The sequence below is a fragment of the Eurypyga helias genome, unplaced genomic scaffold (assembly GCF_000690775.1).
Source record: "Eurypyga helias isolate BGI_N326 unplaced genomic scaffold, ASM69077v1 scaffold10853, whole genome shotgun sequence".
Classification (NCBI taxonomy): Eukaryota; Metazoa; Chordata; class Aves; order Eurypygiformes; family Eurypygidae; genus Eurypyga; species Eurypyga helias.
The window spans coordinates 16,394-38,359 of NW_010241938.1; the positions used below are offsets into that span (position 1 = coordinate 16,394).

At 45.2% G+C, this 21,966-nt stretch overlaps 1 protein-coding gene across 1 annotated transcript in view; it reads left to right on the forward strand.

Annotated features, from left to right (window-relative positions):
- Window positions 1-21,200, forward strand: part of CBL (Cbl proto-oncogene, E3 ubiquitin protein ligase) — a gene marked incomplete at both ends in the record, with an annotated part of 30,356 nt that extends 9,156 nt beyond the window's left edge. The window contains 13 exons of the mRNA XM_010148911.1: window positions 8,357-8,503; window positions 9,764-9,920; window positions 11,429-11,550; window positions 12,552-12,689; window positions 13,433-13,520; window positions 14,053-14,184; window positions 14,598-14,801; window positions 16,275-16,406; window positions 17,971-18,348; window positions 19,065-19,159; window positions 19,678-19,833; window positions 20,470-20,573; window positions 21,018-21,200. Of these exons, the coding sequence (XP_010147213.1) occupies window positions 8,357-8,503; window positions 9,764-9,920; window positions 11,429-11,550; window positions 12,552-12,689; window positions 13,433-13,520; window positions 14,053-14,184; window positions 14,598-14,801; window positions 16,275-16,406; window positions 17,971-18,348; window positions 19,065-19,159; window positions 19,678-19,833; window positions 20,470-20,573; window positions 21,018-21,200 (2,036 nt within the window). The remainder of the gene's footprint in view (window positions 1-8,356; window positions 8,504-9,763; window positions 9,921-11,428; window positions 11,551-12,551; window positions 12,690-13,432; window positions 13,521-14,052; window positions 14,185-14,597; window positions 14,802-16,274; window positions 16,407-17,970; window positions 18,349-19,064; window positions 19,160-19,677; window positions 19,834-20,469; window positions 20,574-21,017) is intronic.
- Window positions 21,201-21,966: the final 766 nt, after the last annotated feature.

The window sequence follows — 21,966 nt, forward strand, 5'->3', positions numbered from 1 at the left end:
CTGCAGGGTTGGCCGTAGTGCTCCCCTGCGTGCAGGTTATTCCGGCCTGGAGCCGAGAGTATGTAACGGGCCTGGGATTAGACCTGGAACGGACAGCAAGGTCTAGTCCTGTGGATTGTGTGTGCCCATACCCATTCTGCTGTTTTAGTAAGTGAAGTCTTGAAGTTGCAGAATTAACCAGCTGGTTTTATAGCTCTACCGAGAATGAAACAGTGAATCCTGGAGTTCTCTAAACAGAAAAGTGCGTTTGGAGCCGAACAACTTCCTAACAAGAGGTGATGAATGTGTTTGTTGCCTTTTATCCCAGGGATGCCGGGGTGAGCTGGTTTACAAAATCAAGGCAGCGCTAACAGATGCTGTAAAACTCTGTAGTGCAAGCACTTAATCTGCTGGTTCTGAAAAGTCTGGTTTGCTGTTAGTCTGCTGTCTCAGTTGTCCTGTGTAAGCACTGTAAAAGTCAGAGCAGTGGCCCAGCATGACTTCGTAAGGTGACTTCTGCTGAGCCAGTAATAGTTAAATGGAATTTCATTCACTTCCTGTGTTGCAAGTTTAGTTGAAAGTAGTTCCGCTGTTTCTATTTTTAAAGCGGATTACTGTGTGTAGAGGGCTCTGAAGCTGTCTCAGAGTTACAAAACACATCTCGGGATCACCTCAAGCTTTTCCACTTACTGCTTACGTGCTCTGGCTGGAGTTTTACGTTAACATGAAGAGCGTGCAGGAAACTTGTTGCTGGCGTGGTAGTTGGGCACAACACACAGTTGTTCTTTCTGGAGCCAGGCGCAGGCACCGATCTGCTGAAATCCTACCTAACTGCTCACCTCTGGTACATAGTTCGTAACGTCTGAAAAGCATGTTTGTATGATAACCTCACACCTTGGTGGTGTCTGAAAGGTGTGTTTTACTTGGAAACTCGTTAAAAGCTGTGGGTTTTTTTTTTTAGGTTGTTACATCTTCAAAATATCTAATTGTAAGATGTTAAGGAGTTACAGGAAAAAAATGTTTGGTTGTGGGTTTGAGTGTTGGTGGTGGTGTTTTGGTTTTTTTTTTTTTAGTTTGTGTGGGGTTTTTTTCCCCTTAAGCACTGCAGCTTGCATTTACCTGTAGTGGATGCTAACCCTGACATCATCTGGTGGTGTGTCATTCGAAAGTAACCCCTGAAGGGATAGAGTAGGAAACTTGTATTTCCAATTTCTTGCAGTAGTGCTTATTAAATGGATAGTATTCTGCAATAACAAACAAATGATAAGGATGTGGACATTCCCTAGCTGTAATTCTAGACTCCAGCACTTTCTGCCCTTCAGCTGCCTTGCCTGTAAAATGAGGTAAAAAGCTTCGGGTGTTTTTTCCCTCAGACAAGATATTTAACATGGTCTCATATTTATAGAAGAATGTCCCAGTCTTGAAGAAAGTCTTATCCATCAATAGGGTTGTTGAGGTGTAATTTACAGAAAAGCAAGCATTAATTGCTCAACTAGTGAAATAATTATGGTGTGCTTGCAGCATGTCATAAACATACGGAGAGCCACTGGAGCCATAAGACTGTGATACCACTGAAGCCCTTTTGGACTGAGGGCTGTTTAAAGTTTCCAGCAGTAGCCATCAATAATAGTATAGCAATTAGTGTTTTACCTCAGTTTAACTGAGCAATCGTCTCATTTCCAAGCCATCAATTCGTAATTCTTTTACCAAACAAACACAGAATTTCTGAAGAAAAGAACTGGTGCATCTGAGTTGTCCTGGGTGAATGTGTTAATTCTGCAATTCTGTGAGGACAGAAGCAACTAGAAGCTGCATCACCTCTTCTAGGAACCTGTGTCTTTCAGTCAGTGAGTTTAGTGTTAAGGTCTCAGACATTCCCACATCCTTTATAATGCTTTTTCCCTTCATTTTCTATCAGAATAAATAGGTATACAGATAAATAAATAGGTATTCAGATTTGAATTCTTTTTACTCTTGAATCTTCATTGTTGACATGTAACTTTAGCCAATTTAGGGCTGATTTTATGAAATAAAGCATTTTCTCAGGTGTGTTGTAATTAAGTCAGTTGAGTCAGGTTCAGGTTCATTTGGTGGGGCTAGAAGATGAAAGTGTTGACTTGTCTTAGCTTCCTGTGAAGAGCTTTTGTTAAACACAGCTTATTTTTAGAAGCTGGCTGTTATTTGTGAACACTGGGTTTTCACAAGCGTAACTGAAGTCATTGGGAGTGCAAATATAGCAATCCTTTTGAAAATTCAGTCATACAGAAGAAATATGCTAATAACTCTAGAGAAGTGAAGCATTTTGTAATTGGTTGTCTTGCATCTCTTAATTCCTCTCTACAGCGGTGTTTGTAACATGCTTTCAACAGAACAAGCTTTGCAGACGTGACAGTGTGTGCGTGTCAAATTATGGCACATGATCACAATATTGTGACTCAGTCAGCCAGTGGAGCCGTCTCCTTGCTGCGTGTGAGGAACAATTTGAGACCGTGTCACTCGGTTAGCTGTGAAGTAGTTGAGAATACTGGAAGAAAATGGAAAGTTCTAGCTGGCAGTGGCAGAAATGGCAGTCTTATGCTAACATTGCCTTGAGGTAAGAAAGACATTTGAAGTTATGAAGTGCATTAGGTGTTGTGTGACTTTGTAACGTGAATTAATTCAACTAGTCGTGTCGATGTAGCTGGAAGAGGCAACGCTCTGATTAAAACCATCCTCTGCCATTAAGGGTTTTGCAGGACTGAGACTGTACAGTTGAAAAACACTCTTGTCCAGCAAACAGGAAACTGGAAAAGAAAAATGTGCTTTAGGTCTGGGGGAGGCAACAGCACCAGACAAACCAGCTGGGGCCCGGCCCACCAAGGGGCTGCAGCAAAGAACTGTGGTGCAAGTGGGAGCGCCTGCTCGACCTTCTAACTTCCGCTAAGATGCATGGAGCAAAAACAGTCGTGAAACAGGAAGGAAGTAGCACAACCACAGCGGAGGGGGCACGGAGGAGGGAGGACGGAGGAACATGCCTGTTCAGCTTGCAGAGCCGCCGGCTGGCCTGGCCCGGCCTTGGGGAGTCAGCTGATTAATAAGCATTGGGTAACTGAAGAAACAGCCTTGTTCTGTGCTGGTTCCCCAAAACAGTGGCTTAAGACCTACATCTTTAGATCCTTTTCAGTGTCAGGGTAGTGCAATTTTACAGGCGAGCGTAATTGCAACTAATAGGGCTGTAGTGATGTTTCTGGGTTGTTGAAGAAACGCTTCTCTGTTAACACAGAAGGAATAATGCCTCCATGCTAGATATTTTAGTAAAATATTTGAATACTGTATCAAGTAGATAAATATTTGGCTTTCTAAGCTTTCACCTTTCACGAGTGTTGGTTCACTGTCTAACAGTGAGGCTGAATACTTCTCCTCTATGTTTGAGGGTACTCGCAGGAACACAAAATACTACCGAAACAGTAGTTGTTGCTCTGTCTCTGGACCTCACCACTCAACAGAAACACGCTGTCGCTCTTTGAAGCTGGTGCAGGTGTTCCCTTCAGCTCAGTTGCAAACGGCGAGGAGAGCTGACTGATGTGGCCTGTGGTCCCTGGGTAACGTTGACAAAAGCACTTGTATGACAGGTGTTTAAATTCCACTGACTGTCCAAGGGATGTAGGTGCTTAAGTTGGTGATTCCCGAACTGCAGTTGGCATGCCTCTGGTGCAACTCTTGGTAAAAGTATTTGAGTTCAGGCTTTTAGCTAAACACATTAATGAAAGAGGGACGTCACAGTCTGTAAGAAACACGGAAGATTGCTGGATGTCTGTGGCCAAAAATGCTTGGCAATCTCTGGTCTAAACCACTTAAGTGTTCTTTGAAAATATTACCCTTTTACTGACAGAACTCTTGTTTCTGTTTAGTTGAAGCGATGGAGATGAGGACAGTTGCTGATGTTGCTAAAAATAAAATACACAATCACTAAACTTCGATATGCCAATAAACATGTTCCCTGTAATTGCAAGCATTTACTTGGTCTGTGTTAATTTACAAATGTGTTACTTGGCTTATTAAAAATAAAGGTCAGCACTCTTACATTGTTTGTCCTTGTAGCCACAGGATTGGTAACTAGTTGCTCTATGTAAAAGCTGATTACTAACAAAATACTCTGCCCTTTGCTGCTCTTTCATGTTTACTTCCTGTTTTTCCTGTTATTTACCTAAGATACAGCTTAATATGTGTGTAAAACGATGAAAACCTGAAGAACTGAAAACGTTCAGGTATTAGAAACTGCGTCTCCAGTGTGTGTGTGTGTAAAATGATTTGTTTATCCGTCCCTACGCCTGCGGAAGTTGGTACTTCTCTCACTGTGAAATGATGCGCTCAGCTGAGTGCGAGCACTTCCTGAACCTCAGCGAAGGGCGAAGGCTCGTGGGCAGGAGTGATAAGCAGCTGGATTTGGAGCGTTAACCGTTGCTTTGTTTAAACCATGCACTTGTCCGCTCAGCTGCTTCCTCAAGGGTCAGAAATGAGTCAGTGCACTAGCCTCATCCTACACAAATTTTCACATATGTGCCTGAAATGACTTTTCCTCCGTCTACCAAATACTGCATAGGTTAGCTTCAAGCACGGATAGAATTTTTTCAGAAACAGGACATGATTTAAAAAGCTAGCAAGTCAGCACTAGCTTGGGCCGTGTCCCTGAGAAGCTTTAGCACCGCAAACTTTGTGGCAGTCGGGTGGCATTAATGCCTTGCTGTGAGATGCCGCCTCACCTGCGGAGGTTGCACACAAATATTGCATGTTAATCCTTCAAGGAGGTTATTCAGAATGTAAGTTTGACCAATTACTGCCATGTTCGTGTAACAGAGTGACTAGCAGTTTTAGCTCAAGCCTCCATTTTTATAAACTTAGTAAAAACAAATCCAAATTTTTGGCTTGAGTTGTAGATGGTTTCAATGATTTCTAATAGCATGGTGTTTGCTTTTTTTTTTTTCCTTCCCCTTGCACAGTGCCAGCTCTTTTTTGCTTGAGTTGTAGGTGGTTTCAGTGATTTGTAATAGCATGGTGTTTGCCTTTTTTTCCTTCCCCTTGCACAGCCATAAACCTTCATCTTTTCTGGCACTGTATGGAAGTGAGAACTTTGAGAAGACAGCTGGGGGACAAAGCTCTTCTGAAGCTAGCAGCTCTGATTTGCAGTTTTTCTAGTGTTTGTCAGCCAGAGGCCTTGCAGGGACAAGGTGGGAACCCTTCCTCTGGGGAGAGGAAGGGTGCTCAGGTGTGAGCGTAGCCACATCTTCTCTCTGGGATCGACCAGGGGCTGTGCCTCAGACTCTGAGTCTTCCCCAGGGAAATGCAAGGTTGCTCATCTGCTACTGGGAAGGGGAATACAAATACACAATTTTGAATTACTTGATGTTACACCCGGGTGGGGAGGTGCCCAAACAGTTACTGCTGCAAAGGTCACAGCTTGGTTTTGTGTTGCTGCACCTACTTGGTGTATCCATACATCTAGGTGCTGAGCCACTGATCTTTATAAATGGGATTGTGACCACAAGGCAAACCATTGCTTTGCTGTTCTGGTACAGCTGAGGTTTTTCTGACACACAGGACCCTGCATGGTTTGCTTGGGGTATTTTTAAGGCATGCTTAATCAATCTTCTAAAAGCAGAAAGTGAGGAATTGCAGTAGCATTCCAAAGGTAGAAAGAAACTTAGGAAGCAAGATGACTGGAAACTGTGATAGATGAGCAGGGCAAGAGGACTTTCTGACAGCCCCTCGGTGAGGCCAGTTCACTGACAGGGTGGTGAACAGCAAAGCGTTTCAGTCTGCGTTTCTAGAACTGAACCACGAGTCGTATAGCTGCTTTAAGCTGCACTTGGAAGGTGTACGACATGCAGTAGAGAGCTGCTGAATGGAACAGCCTACAGAAGAGCATCTGGGACAAAAAGCAGAATCCCTTGCTGCATGGCTGGCACCCTCTGTAAACACTTTGAGCAGCTTTCATTGCTAAGACAAATTAAAATGTAGTTGGATAGAGAAGGGTAAGAGAGTAGGACTGTTGTCAGAGGAGGTTTGTAGTTTTCAGTCCCATATACCTTCCAGTCTACCCAGACTGTATCATAGCATGGAGAAAGGGCTTGTGTGGCGCTGAGCAAATGGTTGAATATATGTCAAGCAAAGTAGGTTATTTCTAGTTGTGTTCAGACTCTATGGAAGCATGACAAGGAGCTAGAAGGTCTAAGCCCAAATGTCCAGGGAAATTTTGCAGAAAGGCTGGAGGCAGTCACATATCTCCTTTAGCTGGAGGTCAGTTCTGCAGTCAGATAGGTAGACTACAGAATAAGTACTCCAACTGGGAATAGCATGTCTGGAGCCAGAGGTATCTGAAAAATGTTCAAGATTAATTAACATGAAACCAGTCCAACAAGAATACTAGAAACTGGTGAAAGGCTGACACTGGGGAGGAGCTTAGTTTGCTGCCAAGCACAGTTGTCTTCAGGGAGATGGCACACTACAATAGTAGCATACTTACCATAGAATCATGGAATGGTTAGGGTGGGAAGGGACCTTAAAGCCCATCTAGTTCCAACCCCCCTGCCATGGGCAGGGACACCTTCCACTAGATCAGGTTGCTCCAAGCCTCATCCAGCCTGGCCTTGGACACTTCCAGGGATGGGGCATCCACAGCTTCTCTGGGCAACCTGTCCCAGGGCCTCCCCACCCGCGCCATGAAGAATTCCTTCCTGATACGTAATCTAAACCCCCCCCCTTTCAATTTAAACCCATTCCCCCTTGTCCTGTCACTACAGGCCCTTGTCAAAAGTCCCCCCCAGCTTCCTTGTAGCCCCTTCAGGCACTGGAAGGCGCTATAAGGTCTCCCCCGGAGCCTTCTCTTCTCCAGGCTGAACAAGCCCAACTCTCCCAGCCTGTCCCCATAGCAGAGGGGCTCCAGCCCTCTGAGCATCTCCGTGGCCTCCTCTGGACTCGCTCCAACCGGTCGATATCCTTCTGATGCTGAGTGAGAGAGCTTGGGAAACAAGGCATTAAGAAAGTACTCGGTGACTGGGGATGCTTCTAGCTCCTCTCAGAATGGTTCAGTATTTTGCAGTCTGCAGAACAACTTGTTGCTTGGTATCATAACTGAGGGTGCAATGCCTTGGTGGTTGATGCAGTCTTCTGACCAGCTCCGGTCTGCTGGGCATAACTTAGACGTTGTCCTTTCCCACATGATACTAGTTCCTTCTTTTACCTTTGAGCATGTCGTGGGGGTGTGAATAAAAAGCCTCTGGCCTAGAAATATCCCTGTCTCTTTTCAGGAACTCTATTTTCCAAGTATCTGGAGAATGTAATGGCGTGGCCAATGTGATACAGTGCTATTGTTTGACTCCTAAGTAGGAAGACTTGTTGTTTTGGTATTCCTGTGCTGCTGCAGGCGCTGATGCTTTGAGGTACCCAAGGTAGCTCAGTTTCTGCGTAGCATAGTTACCTCCTTAATGTAGTCGCTAAGACTGCAAGCTGGGCAGAAGCAGTCCTGGCTGCAGTTTGTACTGCTGGAATTTGATGCCAGTCCAGTGCTAGTCTCTTGTGAAGCATTTAACCCAAAATGCTCCCAATGCTGCTGTAGTCCTCCTGTCTTCTCTTTCTGGAGATCTTTTGCACGTTGACTAAATCTGAAGCAGAGAATCTCTCTTCTCCTACATTCCCTCACCGTTTAGGAAGGGGCATACCCTGATGGATGAGAGCACTCCTGATGTATGAGTGTCATCAGGCAGAGGAGGGACTTGGGATACTGATTTGTAATTCAACTTGGATAATTACTCAACACAGTATGGTTTGAGCACCCTGACTCTTAAGCATCCTGGTATATAAGTTATTACAATTTTGGGAAAAAGTCTGTAGGTGTTTTGACCTTCCCTTGGGAACTGTTATCAGTTAGACATTCTCTGAGCAAATCTGCTGTGTTGGGACCCTCTGGAGACTTTGAAAGACATTCAGCTTACATGTTCCAAGGCAGTAGTCATTTTCTGTGCTCTCATAAGGGATTTTCAGAGCAAAAGGGTCAGATCAGGGTTTGGCTCTGATTGTGCTGTTACTGACTAGGTAAGGTCTGAATATTGGTTTTGGACATTTCCTGTCAATGTGTGTGCTTGGGGAGGGGATTTGCCTTGGAAATAGCATGCCCACCTCAAAGGGGTTACACAGTTCGTCATTGTGGAAAATGTCGTGACAAAAGCAGCCCTTGTCAGTAAGTACAATGGATGCATTGTGGATGCTGGGTAAATTCCTGAAAGGTGGTCCCAAATAAGAGGAGTTTTCTAGGCTGGGATACTTCTTGAATTGCAATAGGTGCTACTTCTGGTTTGTTCAGTGTGCTGAAAGAAATGTTTGTTTTTGCTGTGCTTTGTAGGCGGAACCTGACAAAGTTATCGCTGATATTCAGTCACATGCTGGCAGAACTCAAAGGCATTTTCCCAAGTGGCCTTTTTCAGGGAGACACGTTCCGGATCACCAAGGCAGATGCTGCAGAATTTTGGAGAAAAGCTTTTGGTGAAAAGTAAGTTTCTAAATGTGCTTAAAAATAGAGATGTGGGAACAAACTGCGCACAGCACTGTGTATTTTTAAAGATTCTGTTTTGCGGTTCAGAAAGGTCTTTGTCAGGTTAATTGTAGAAACGAACGATGGCAGAGACCTGCTAGTCATTTGGCTCATTCTCTGGGTAGGATACAGGATTGTTCCTACATTTTATTTCCCAGTTCTTTGGCCTGTCTTGTTTTAAATGTATGAAGTGATGGGTCTTTCCCCAGGAGACACTTGTACTATCACAGTTTCCCTTGATTATTCATCTTAAATTTTCCTCTCCTTAATTTAATTCCTTAACTTGTAAGTAAGCGCCATGAATTATGCAAAACAATCTGCTTTCTTCTTCCAAAGGTAACCATGCCCCCAGTATTAGCTGTCCTCTAGCTAAATCATTATATTAAATTCTTTTAATCTTCTGTCCAATGAGTCTTTCCAATCACTTGCTCACCTTTCTTCTGGCTTCTCTGAACGTTTCTTAGTTTGCATAATGGTTTTGGTAAGATCGAATGAAAGAGAAAGTGATGTGCAATGTGTATTTGCATGCTGACTGTTGCAATGTCAGTTTTAACTTCCGTATCGAATAAAACACCGACTAAATGAACTGTAGAGGTGTCCACAGCAAGGTTTGAGGATTGAAGTAAACAGAATTGGGTGCTGCATTCTAACTAAGGTAACTCACTACTTCCCTTAAAGAGTGTAATTAGTAGCTGTCAGAATAAAAAGCAGTAGTATATTATGACACGCTTGTCTGAAGCTAGGCATGTTCTTTCTGTTTCTATTCCATATTTTAAAAGAAGGAAAATATTCCTTTAAACAGGAACCTCTGTTTTGGCTTCTGATTTTCATACTTCTCAGGTCAATCCCTTTTTAGAGAATTGTTTGCAGCTATTTTTTTAACTAAATTCTTATCGAATGATGGCGTTGTGTACAGCCCAGGGTACACACAGACATAGTCATGACAGGGCTGCAGGAAAAGGGAAAGGAGAAAGCAGAGCTGGGCTTCAGATCACAGAATTCAGCGTATGCAGAGAAAATTGTCTGAAGTTCATTTGGCTGCTAATTTCCTGCAAGGAATCCTGTGCTTGCATTCCATAGATCAATCTCTGGTGGCTAATTTTGATTTTCCAGTCTTCCATTACCATGAGGTACATACTCACAAAAACAAGTGTGAGGTATGTACACAGTGGTGGTCTTCAGACATAGTACATTTACAGATGGCTTGGTTTTCCCCAGGACTATCGTTCCTTGGAAAAGCTTCCGGCAGGCCTTGCATGAAGTGCATCCGATCAGTTCAGGGCTGGAAGCCATGGCCCTGAAGTCAACGATTGACTTGACGTGCAATGACTACATTTCAGTATTTGAATTTGATATCTTCACACGACTATTTCAGGTAAGAATTGAGGAATGTGAACCACTTGAAATGCATCTCAGTTCTTCGAGTTAGACTCTTTTCCTGGGAAAAACTATATTTTACACACTAAGATGGCTTTATTTATCCTGTAAGGGGCTTTGTCATCTTGCCCTTCATCTCCTAAACAGCCCCAATACTTAGTACCCTATATGGCAGTGAAAGCATCTGATACTTCTGGTTGGAGAAAGAAAAGTTGTCTGAATATATACTGTAAGTATCCTCCCATGAATCAGTTTTTCCCTTGCAAAGGTCGCTTTTAGACTGAAGTTCTGACACAACTTCAGTAAGCCAGGAAATGCGAAGCTTAGTTTATCGGTCCTTCCTTGTCCTTCTCTTTCTTCTCAGATTTATTTTCCGTGGTGGGGGGTTGTTCAGGATGGAGCACAAGCAGGGAAATTTGGGCTTCCTAGCTTTTGAACTGACACAGCCAGGATGTTGTGGACATGTCTGTGTTCTGTGCACAAGCAATATCTGTGTTACTGAGGTGATACTAGTAGTAGGTAAAATTCTAAGCCGTGGTCTTTAATAGTGCTAAACTCAAAACCCCAGCTTCTGATGGTGAAACTGGGTATTTACAAGAACAAACACTTACTTCTTTGGCTCTGACTTGCCTTTTCCCATGTGATAGGGTGGGTTGTAATTAAGATACATCTTGATGAAAAATTCCCATGTTCGGTGTTGCAATGTAGCTGATCTCATTCAGTACTTTTTCCAAGGAGAGTCCATAAAGAGCCAGTTAAGAGCTGCTGTGATTTCCAAGAGATGGGAAGTTCTTAGGGAGAGCTAATATCCTCTCCCAGACAAGTTGGGAGATTTGGAAAAAATGGATGAGGCTTAGACACCCAAGCCCTTCTCAGGATTGAGAGCTTTCAAACTGTTGTTACGACTTCTTGTACATCATTTTAAGGCATATTTAGCATGTATGTCCTGGTTTATTTATTCAAATTTCAGACTAGCCAGTGATCGTTGCCACACCCAAGTGAGGTTAGGTGGTTAAAGAATAGTGACAAGCTTCTTACACACAGCGAAACTGAGACAGAGAGGGGAGGTCACTTTCCTGAGGTCATATAGGAAGTCGGTGTTAGAGATCAGACTACTCATGGTTTCTGGTCCTGTGCATAATCCTATTAAACTCCTGTCTTTATCCCTGTCTCAGGAATGAGTCATTTTCTCTGCTGAACTGGCACAAATTGATAGCTGTTCTTAAGCTGTCTTTTTGTGACCCCAGTGGCTTCTCCCTTGCCATTTATTAAAGGAGTTTTGATAAAGGTCTGGTTTAGGTGATGTTTTTATCACCAACAATAGAGAAACTCAAATACTAAGGCTGCTGCATGAGAATGTTGGTTTTTGTTCCTCTGCTGGGTTTATGCTGGGGTAAGAAACCTGCTTCTTTAACTGAAGAACCGATCCCTTTGGTTAAGGAATATTGTATGTGTTGGTACCTCTCAGAAGCACACGGTTAATATATTTCTTTGTTGTTTCTTTAGCCATGGTCCTCTTTGCTCAGGAACTGGAATAGCCTAGCGGTGACTCATCCCGGTTATATGGCATTCCTAACGTATGATGAGGTGAAGGCCCGGCTTCAGAAATTCATTCACAAACCTGGCAGGTTAGTGCTTGGCAGCAGTGGCTTTTTGGATCGTTCCTGCTAATATTGCTGATTACTGCACTGATGGGGGAGATTGGGTTTATTTTGTCGTTCTCCTCCTTCCTCAGAAATTTAGACTGTGAAAAACCCTAGCTTCCCCTTGATTTGGAAATTACCCTCTACGTGGTGACTTAACTCCTGCTCACCCTTAGAGTTGTCACAACTGCTCCCTCAGGCTTGAGTAGAACACAGAGGCAGACACTGCCAGAGTGAGCCTGAACGGTGGGCTGCTGAAGACCACGAGTAAGGAATGTGTCTGTTCATCCCATAACTTTCTGGTGCACACGCAGCAAACCAGGAGAGCTGAGTGGATTGCAGCCCCCAGAGTAGCGTGTACGTTTGAAGCAAACTCCAAGGCAGCTGACCAGAGTTTGTGCTGGCAGACAGCAGCGTGGTAGGCAGAGCAGGCTGCAGGGTAATGCTTCAGAGTGTCTGTGAGGCAGCACATGCTTCTGCCGGGGCCGTGGACCTGAGCAGTTTTGGCCTATGTAACGTCCTGGGTGGAACCTGGCCCGGAACAACGGGGCTAACAGATTTCTCTTTACGCAGGAAGGGCCAAGTCTTCATTTCTGGAGGTTGTTACTATATTGCTAGCTCTGTGCTGGTTTTAAAAACGGAAACCTTTTGTAGTCGGGTGGTTCTGTTGTTTGTTGAGTTTTTCTTAAAGTTAATTTGAAACAAATGATTTTAAGGTTGCTAACTTTTCTTGCTCTGAATTCTGGGTTTAATTTCACCTGGAGGCCAGTGCTTCGATGCTTTTCTCACTTTGTATCAGATTGCAAGGTTCTCCTTTGATCCGCCTGGAGGTAAATTGAGGAAAGCTGGTATAAATCGTCAAGTTATTCCTGCTAGTTTTTATTTGCTGTCTTGAGATAGCCAGACAAAGGCTGCCTACTTGACATTTAATCTTCTTTGTCTTTTCCAGTCCAAACTGAAGTTACTTTTCCTTTGTGTGTTTTTAGTTATATTTTCCGATTGAGTTGTACACGACTCGGTCAGTGGGCCATTGGCTACGTCACTGCAGATGGCAACATTCTTCAGACAATCCCTCACAACAAACCTCTTTTCCAGGCACTGATTGATGGCTTCAGGGAAGGCTTGTAAGTAATCTTATCAATATTGCGTTTTGACCTTTCATCCTTTTTCAAGGCGAGTTTGTTTTATAAATCTTAATCCTGTGGTGAGGTCTTAAAGTCAAGTGAATGGTAAAACGTACCCTCTGGGTTCATCACACGTTATCTGCTTCGCAGGAAAGGCAGCACGTTGCAGAGGTCAAGCAGTCACTGTCGACATCACTGAGCCCCTTTTGGATGTCTCAGCTCTTCATTTTTATTTAGACCTTAATTCAGCAAAACAGTTCAATCTCATGAATGGTCCCATTGATGCCAGTGGTATAAGTCATATACTTACTGTTTTGGCTACCCTTTGCACCCCAGAGCTGTAGTGTCCTTTGCAGTAGCAGACGATAAGTGTGTATCGGTGTTTCCCTTGCCATAGGTTCTTTTCCAGTCAAGTCCTTAATTTGAGCCCCTGCAACTTATACTGAGGCATCAGTTTGCTTTCTCTGGATATTACAGTTTCACTGGAGGATGATTTGAGTAATCTGAGACCTTAACATCGTATTTTAAATAAAAATTGCTGCCAGGAAGGAAGACATCTTGATTTTTAAGAATGACGTGTTTGGGTTTTGTCCAATAGCAAAATTTTTTCCAAACTGCCTTGAATTCTCACTCCTCACCCTCATTCGTTCTTTCCTCCACAATCCCCAGAAGAAACCTTACATATGTGTGTGTGTGTATGCACATATAGAGAGAGATCTTTTTTTTTCCCCAACTGCTTACAGTTATTTATTTCCCGATGGCCGGAATCAGAATCCTGACTTGACTGGCTTGTGTGAGCCCACGCCTCAGGACCACATTAAAGTTACACAGGTGAGCAAAGTGTTCTATCCCATCAAACTCGCTTGCTTTCTTCCTGATTTGTCGCCTCCTTAGCTGGTTTTACAATTCCGTCGTCCTTGGTATCCCCAAGGTTTGTTCTTAAGGCTGATGTATTTTACAGGAATGGCAGAAGTCGTGGAATGGTAGGAATGGGCAGAGGAGATTGCAAAGGTTAGGTAAAGCTTTATTCAGGGCTGACACGTTATAAGATTTTTCTTGTTAGAATGTTCTGCCAAACACTCATTCTACTGTGCCATCCAGCATGGCGTGAGCTGCTTTCCTGGGCTGTTCTGGAGACACCTGAATGACAGTCTTGGAAGCCTGCTTTTTTCAGAGCTTGACAGATGTATCTAATCTATAAAATTACAGTGAAATCTTTGCAGACTTCTTCTTTGCAGTGTGGCCTTGTGTTTGGAATTTCTGGTTTTTCCAGCCAGACCCTTGTGGTGGGGTTTCTTGTAGCTATGACTAACCATGCTTGTTATTTTACAGCATTGACCATGCCTGTCTATCTTTCCCCAAGGAACAATATGAACTGTACTGCGAGATGGGCTCCACGTTTCAGCTGTGTAAGATATGTGCTGAGAATGACAAAGATGTGAAGATCGAACCATGCGGCCACCTGATGTGCACGTCCTGTCTCACTGCATGGCAGGTGAGCCACTGCCTCTTGTTAATCTCTGAGAGAAGCTCGTTGCTCTTTTACAGAAGAATTCGCTTCTCAAAACTGTTCAGTTCCCTTCAGATGTGGAGGTAAGAGAGGACATGAGCTCATACTTCAGTAATATCGGTGCACCAGCGCAGGCTTCAGCACAGGGAGAAGATGTTTAGCTGCCTGATCTCTTCATCTAGGAATACACAAGAAGTGTGAGGACTTGCTTAAAAGCTGTTATTCTACTTCAGAGGGAAAAGGCTCCCCATAATTTGTAGCACAGTTTGCCTTTCTGTCTTCCTCTCAGTTGAAAGGTACCTGTTGAAAAGCAGGTTTAAACCTCTTCCTAGAGTAACTCTGTGTTTAATTTCTGCATCATGGTGGCTGTTGTAACAGATCTGTTCTCTTCCCTGAAGGAATCAGAAGGCCAGGGTTGTCCTTTTTGCCGCTGTGAAATCAAAGGCACGGAACCAATTGTGGTAGACCCATTCGACCCCAGAGGAGGAGGAGGATTATCACGACAAGGGGCGGAAGGAACTCCCTCACCCAATTATGATGATGATGATGACGACAGAGCTGATGATTCCCTTTTCATGATGAAAGAACTTGCCGGTACCAAAGTAAGGTTGCCAGCGTGTGTGGTAGTAGATGTGGCTGTATGTACAAAGACTGCGTGATCTCCATCGGTGTTCTCTGGACTTAGGAATTGGTGCCTGTGGGGGTTGTCAGGCCGTATAGCAGGAAAGATGTTACTCAGTATGGAAACCAGGGATTTAGGTTCAGTTTAAACTGTCAGTTCTATGGAGCAATGGTGATCACACTTTGAAATCTTTGCTCTCTTGTGGGTTGTCTTGAAAGAATCCTTAGAAGGGTGAAAAGGCTGGCTTGACCTGCTGGAATGTCAGATCTAGGTTTATAACGCTTCTCTGCATGCTTAGCAATGCTGCTTTGGATTTATTAGCCATAGTTCACCCACATCAGCAAAAATAAATCCGTTTTCCCTGGTGATGAATACTGCCAACCAGGTACAGTCTTCCCAAGGTCCTGATGACTAATTGGATAGAGGGCAGGCTGTTCTGCTGAGGAAGACAGTTTGACTGTCATCTTTTTTATCTGGTGTCTGATAAGTTTGGCTAATAAAGGTGTGATAACTCTCTGCCATTAGCACTACTTCCTGCCAGGAGATGTGTGCAAGACAGGCATTCTTTGTGGATCCCTCCATGTTTTTTCCTAAAAGCTCATTGCTGTTTTTGCACATCTACACTTAGCACTGTTTTACTGCATAGGGAAGTGACTAATTTTTGATAGTTGAATTCACTAAAATAAGCTGTCTTTCGTGGTGAGAAAGAATACTCCACGCTGGTTTACCTGTGGTTGTGTTCCTCTTGGGCTTCCACCCGGTGAAACAGTGTGCTAAACAGGACACTGTATTCCTAGAGGTGGTTTTTGTTGACATAGCTTGGGGAAGCCAAGCAATTTCCTCCCTGTGACATCCTGTCCTGGTTTGCAGTATTTTGTACTAGTTGGCACGTGCAAACCTCTGTAAAGCTTTTCAAAGTTAGAAAGCACTAGCGTTGCTTGTAAAACAAACGACGAAAAAGAGAAGAACAGACGTTGTTGTGGTTTGTTGGATGGAAAACCAGCCTTCCAGGGTCGAAAATGGAGCTTTCGGTGATCACCAGTGGTTGTGGCAACAGCCAAGACACGGTAGTCGAGGTAGTTTGCACAGTGGGGCCTGCAGTGGTAAGTAGGTTTTGCAGCAGATCATGCCCTCTTGTGTCGAAAAGAGGAGAAGCTTGCTCCTGCTCAGGGCCCAGTGAGGCAAGTCCGTCACTCCAGCAAAACAGCTTGTCTTTTACTGTGCCGTGGGTAAGTGTGCACTGTCACTTGTGTGCCACAGCAAGCCCGTTGGTGATCCTCAAGACTTGCAGCAAGTCGGATGCTGTTGTGCTGTGAATTAACTAACACAGTAATTCGTTACCAATAGCGATACTGAAGCCTGTACAAGTTACAGAGCTTGAAAGCCTCTCTAGAGAGAAGATGTTCTACTGGATTTTGTCATTTGTTGATTTTCCCATTCTTTTCTTTTTCAGGTTGAGCGTCCTCCTTCTCCGTTCTCAGTAGCTCCACAGGCCACCCTTCCTCCCGTGCCGCCACGACTGGATCTTTTGCAGCAGCGAGTGTCCAATCCGCCTGGGGCTTCCAGTCCTGGGACCACTTCAAAGGTCAGACACACTCTTTGCCCTCTCAGCTGTGATTTTGGTGGGGCAGGCAGGACATTCTGGTGAATCCCAAATGTTCTCTGTGACATCTCTAAGTACTTTAATGCAAGACTTCTTCCACTTGTCCTGTTAGGCCACTTTCCTTCCATTCCCCACAAGAGCCTAGAGTGTCCTGAAAGCAAATGCTTCCTTCTGGAATCGATGGTAGGAGAGTCTTGTTGTGCTGTTTAAATGGCCTGTCTTTTCTTCACAGTCACCCATGTCATTGCTAGAATGATGCTGGTCCTGAGCTGAGGTACTTTCTCACTTAGGGTGACTGGTGTCCGCCTGTTGAACTGCCAGGTTCATACCAGTATCTTCATGTTTTTACAGCCTCAGGCACTGCTGCTTGTGCCCTTCGGAGCCTCATTTATGGGCTGGTGGTGTTGCTCTAGCTCGCCAGCTAGATGTGGGATGGTGTCATATTCCTGTCCCACTTTTTCTTTTCTTCACGATCTTTCCATCAAGCATTTTTTTCAGACAGAAAACTAAGACAGGAATGAAATCTGGGAGAGTTTAACTTGTTTTCTGATTGACTGGCAGAAGGCAGGGATGTGATCTTGGTGGCATTTGGTCATTGGCTGTTGAGATAGGCAGCAGTTCTTCAGCTGGTTTGGATGAAGTGATGAAGTCCTAGAATCACAGAATGGATTGGGTTGGAAGGGACCTTAAAGACCATCCAGTTCCAACCCTCCTGCCAGGGGCAGGGACACCTTCCACTAGACCAGGTTGCTCAAAGCCTCATCCAGCCTGGTCTTGGACACTTCCAGGGATGGGGCATCCACAGTTTCTCTGGGCAACCTGTCCCAGTGCCTCACCACCCTCTCTCCGTGAAGAACTTCTTCCTGACATCCAATCTAAACCTCCCCACTTTCAATTTAAACCCATTACCCCTTGTCCTGTCACTACAGGCCCTCGTAAAAAGTCCCCCCCCAGCTTCCTTGTAGCCCCTTCAGGTACTCGAAGGTGCAATAAGGTCTCCCCGGAGCCTTCTCTTCTCCAAGCCCAACTCTCTCAGCCTCTCCCCATAGCAGAGGGGCTCCAGCCCTCTGAGCATCTCCGTGGCCTCCTCTGGACTCGCTCCAACCGGTGTATACCCAAATTATGCTTGAAAGTTCAGGCAGCAGACGGTGACCCTTTCTATGAATAGTCATTGCTGACTGATGGAAGTTAACGTGTGCAAATAACCCACGATTTAATCATTTTCTTAAACGATGGGTATCCGTGGGTGGGAATCCAGTCTAATGCTGCTGTAAGCCCTTTGTACTTCCTTCAAGAAAAAGCATCTGTTGTGCTCAGTGCTTAGTTGTAGCTGCACGTAGCCACTGTGTTGTCTCTCCAGTCCTGTAGAGAAGGTGTCTTCTGCGGGGTTGACTTGTGGAGATGGGGAAAGTTACGTCCACATCCTTTGAGATAATTTCTTTTGAGATAACGAAAGCTAAAACTCACCCTTTGGCCTCCCTCCTTTTTATGTTTGGTGGCTGGACTGCCTTTGTTAAGCAGTATTTTACTTTCTTCTGCCTTTCAGGCTGTACCTGGTGCTCTTCACAAGGATAAACCTTTGCCGATCCCACCCACGCTCAGAGACCTCCCGCCGCCGCCACCTCCAGACAGGCCACATTCCATTGGGACTGAAGGTCGACCTCAGAGACGTCCCCTGCCCTGCACACCAGGAGACTGTCCTTCGAGAGACAAACCACCCCCTGTGCCCTCCAACCGTCAGGCAGAGCTGTGGCCATCCAGGCCAATTCCAAAAGCCCCAGCTGTAGCTCTCAGCCCTAGTGACCCTTGGGCTGGGAGAGAACTGTCAAACAGGCACTCGCTGCCCTTTTCCTTGCCCTCTCAGGTGGACTCCAGGGCTGACAGCCATCGGCTCGGGAGCACGCTCAGCCTGGATAACCCAGGGGTGAGTAGGCCTATCGGAGGTGAAGGTATTAAGTCTTCCAAGGTGCCTTCTTCCCAGAGTTTACCTCTGAACAGGGCCATCTTGTGTTGAGGAGAGACGGAAGGGAACTGGTGAATGCCTGGCAAGGGACAATAATGGGAGGACTGGATCTGGAGGAGGAATGGGAGTAATGGATCTGTTACTATTCCCGATGTCATGATGTGTAACAGTAGTTCAACGGACTGTTTTCTAAAAGAAATCCTAAGCAGTTTTTCTTTCTGTGATTGTATTCCCCTAATTTTTCCTTTCAAAACCTCCAGCTTTCTGAAGTTGAAAGCAAGCACATTTTTAGCCAGCTTGTCTAAGAAAGTGACACTTGCACAGTTGTCATCCTGTCTCCATACGTGCATGCTCGCCTGCATCCTTTTCCTTTTATCCTGCATTTTGACCTATTTCAGCTGAATTTGCCAAAGCCAGTGGAGTCTCAAAAGATAGGAAATTCCTGCAGTTTTTGTGTAAACAAGCAGTTGGCCACGGGAGAAGAACCCTGCTTGTGCCCTTACCGGGGGGAAACTTTCACAGAACTACTGGGTGTCTGAAGTGTCAGTAAATGCTTTGGAATAAGTGGAGATGCTTCATTTCCCCAGAGGATGTGTTGAATGGCTGGCTGACAGCTTTGCAATGACACCGGTATATGTAGTGTTTCTGATTCCTGGGTTGGGATTTTTTTCTTTCAGAGCTTGAACAGTGGTCCACCAACAACCTCAGAGTGTGAACACCCCAAAATTAAAGCCTCCTCATCTGCCAACGCGATCTACTCCTTAGCTGCCAGGTCTGTTGTTTTCCAGTTACAAAAATGCCCTTTTGTAACTTAGTGAATGGGAATCATAGAGCCCTCTCCACGCTGGTGCCAGGGAGGGGTGTGACACAACTCTGTCAGCCTTAGTGTCAGTCTCTGACACATTCAGTTTACACAATTCAGAGCAAGTAGATGAAATCAGCATCCCAGAGATCTGTGGGGAGTGGTGGTAGTTACACCTGGTTGTGGCACTAGGAAACAGGCTACGGTTGCCATTAGGTCTTTTATGAAGTCGCCTGTGGGTTGGTCTTTATGTGAAGCAGGCGATGTGTAGCCTGTATGTTACTGTCAACTTCCCCTTGCATAACGACCGTGTGCCAACCGCAGCTGGACTGCCGGGAATCCTGAAAGCCAGGTTCTTTCTGTAGGCAGAGGTGCTGTGAGATGGCTGCTTGTTACTTAGGCTGTGGATTTTAAAGGCTGCTTAGATATTCATTAGGTTTGGCTTAAATGCTTTTCTAATGTTTCTGTCTTGTTTCTTCTGCCTCCAGACCACTGCCTGTACCAAAACTGCCTCCTGGGGAACAGTCTGAAAGCGATGAAGACACTGAATACATGTCACCATCCTCTCTGCCTGTGGTGCCTCCAGGTCCTGCTGTACAAAAAACAGAGATCAAAATGCCTTTGGAAATGACTCAGAGTTTACGGTGAGATTCTGTTTGCTCCTGTGCTTCCTCCTCACAGCTCTGGGAAAGCGGATTTCTGTCCTAGGGTGGAGATTTTGCTTGCTTGCTTTGCTGAATTTCCCCGGTGATACCAGATCTAGAGCAACATAGCTAACTGTAAATGAAGGGGGACTACTGCTCTTCTGCAGAGTCCTTGTATAGTATTAAAGGAGTCCAGTAACTCCTCCTCACTAGGGTGGAGATTTTGCTTGCTTGCTTTGCTGAATTTCCCCAGTGATATTCACCAGATCTAGAGCAACATAGCTAACTGTAAATGAAGGGGGACTACTGCTCTTCTGCAGAGTCCTTGTATAGTATTAAAGGAGTCCAGTAACGCCTCCTCCCTCTTTCTGCTGGTAATCCATGGAGAGCAACGGCAACTGAAATCCAAAATTCTATTGAAAGGTTGTGTTCTGGTGGTATCAGTTAAACTCTTTTAAGCTGATACGCTGCATTGCAGTAGACATTACTGGAGCATTTTCTGGAACAAAGAGTCTTTCACAGAACGGTGGTGATTTCACTTAAAAGCAGGGATGTGTGCAGAATCTCAGGCACAGCGACTGGGGGTGATTGGCCACTGGCGCTGGTCTGAAGGGAAATATGTGTTCTCTCCCTCAGAGTTTCAGACTGCGACCCGCAGACGGATGGCTGTATGTATGAAGCAATGTACAACATTCACTCCCAAGCAGCACCCTCTGCTTTCGAGGCCGTCAGCACTTCTGGTGAGCGTGCTAAAAAAACAACTGAGAAACTGGGGTACAAAGAATTGGTCCTGGTCCCAGCTGAAACAGCATTTTAGGCTAAATTAAATGTTACTTGCTTCCTCTGTTGAAAACAGCTTGGCTGTGTGTTGGAAACGTCTGGGTCTGTGTACTGCAGACTGCATGTGGGGCTGTTGAGAAGCCTGGTTGGAATGCACTGTAAAAATACTCAAGATTTGTTAAAAAAATTACTGTTTTGAAGATGATTTTTTTCCTAGGCAGCAACTGTCAGCCCACATCTATCATACTACCTTCTAGAAAGAGCTTCCCTTGAATGTGGGGCGTTGGCAACAAAACCTTAGTTCTGTGTCCTGTCTGTGTTTGTGGGCTATGGGGAACAGGGACTGCCTTGAGAGGCAGAGGCTCTGTCCAGTCCCAGAGCTCAGAATGTGCCTCTTATTCTAGATGAAGGGGATCTGGCAGCAGCTACTGCCAGCAATGGCCCTGAAGAGTCAGAAAATGAAGAGGATGGCTATGATATCCCCAAACCACCGCTCCCAGTTGCTATTGCTCGTCGCACACTGTCCGATATCTCCAATGCCACACCTGCCTTCAGCCGAATGTCTTTGGAGAACGATCCTGTAACAGGTTAGAGAACACACATGCTCTTCATGTCGTAGTGGATACTGATTGCTTGCTTTGCGTGTTTGACACTTCTGTTGCTGGGTCAGAGTTTTAGATGTAAGCTGTAAAGTCAGGTGTATGTGGCAGAATTCATAGATTCACAGAATGGTTTGGGTTGGAAGGGACCTTAAAGATCATCTAGTTCCAGCCCCCCGTGGCAACCTTCCACTACATCAGGTTGCTCAAAGCCCCACCCAACGTGGCCTTGAACACTCCAGGGATGAGGCATCCACAGCTTCTCTGAGCAATCTGTTCCACTGCCTTCCCACCCTCTCCGTGAAAGATGCCTTCCTGATGTCCACTCCCAATCTCCCTCTCTCAGTTTAACCCATTACCCCTTGTCCTGTCACTCTTTGCCCCTGTAAAAAGTCACCCTCCAGCACTGTGGTAGCCCCTTCAGGTACTGGAAGGCTGCTGTACCTGGAGGGGGCCTACAAGAGTGCTGGATTACGCTGGTTCTTCCGTGTTCGGTTTGGCTTGGAATAGCTTGGAATGCACTGTCTTGGTCATTTAATTGCTGGTCTATCAAACCACGTTTACATCACCGTTAGGAAAACCTTTCCTCAGCTTGAAGGATATTCCCTTAAGCCACTGCTTCCTTCAGGGCACGGCATACCTTTGGTACCAGGGCGGATCAGGGCGTGAAACAGCTTCAGAACGTTAGTGCTCGTCACTGCTCCAGGTCAGAGGTGACACGGCCGGCCTTGCCCAGCTCTCGGCCCGGTTGTTG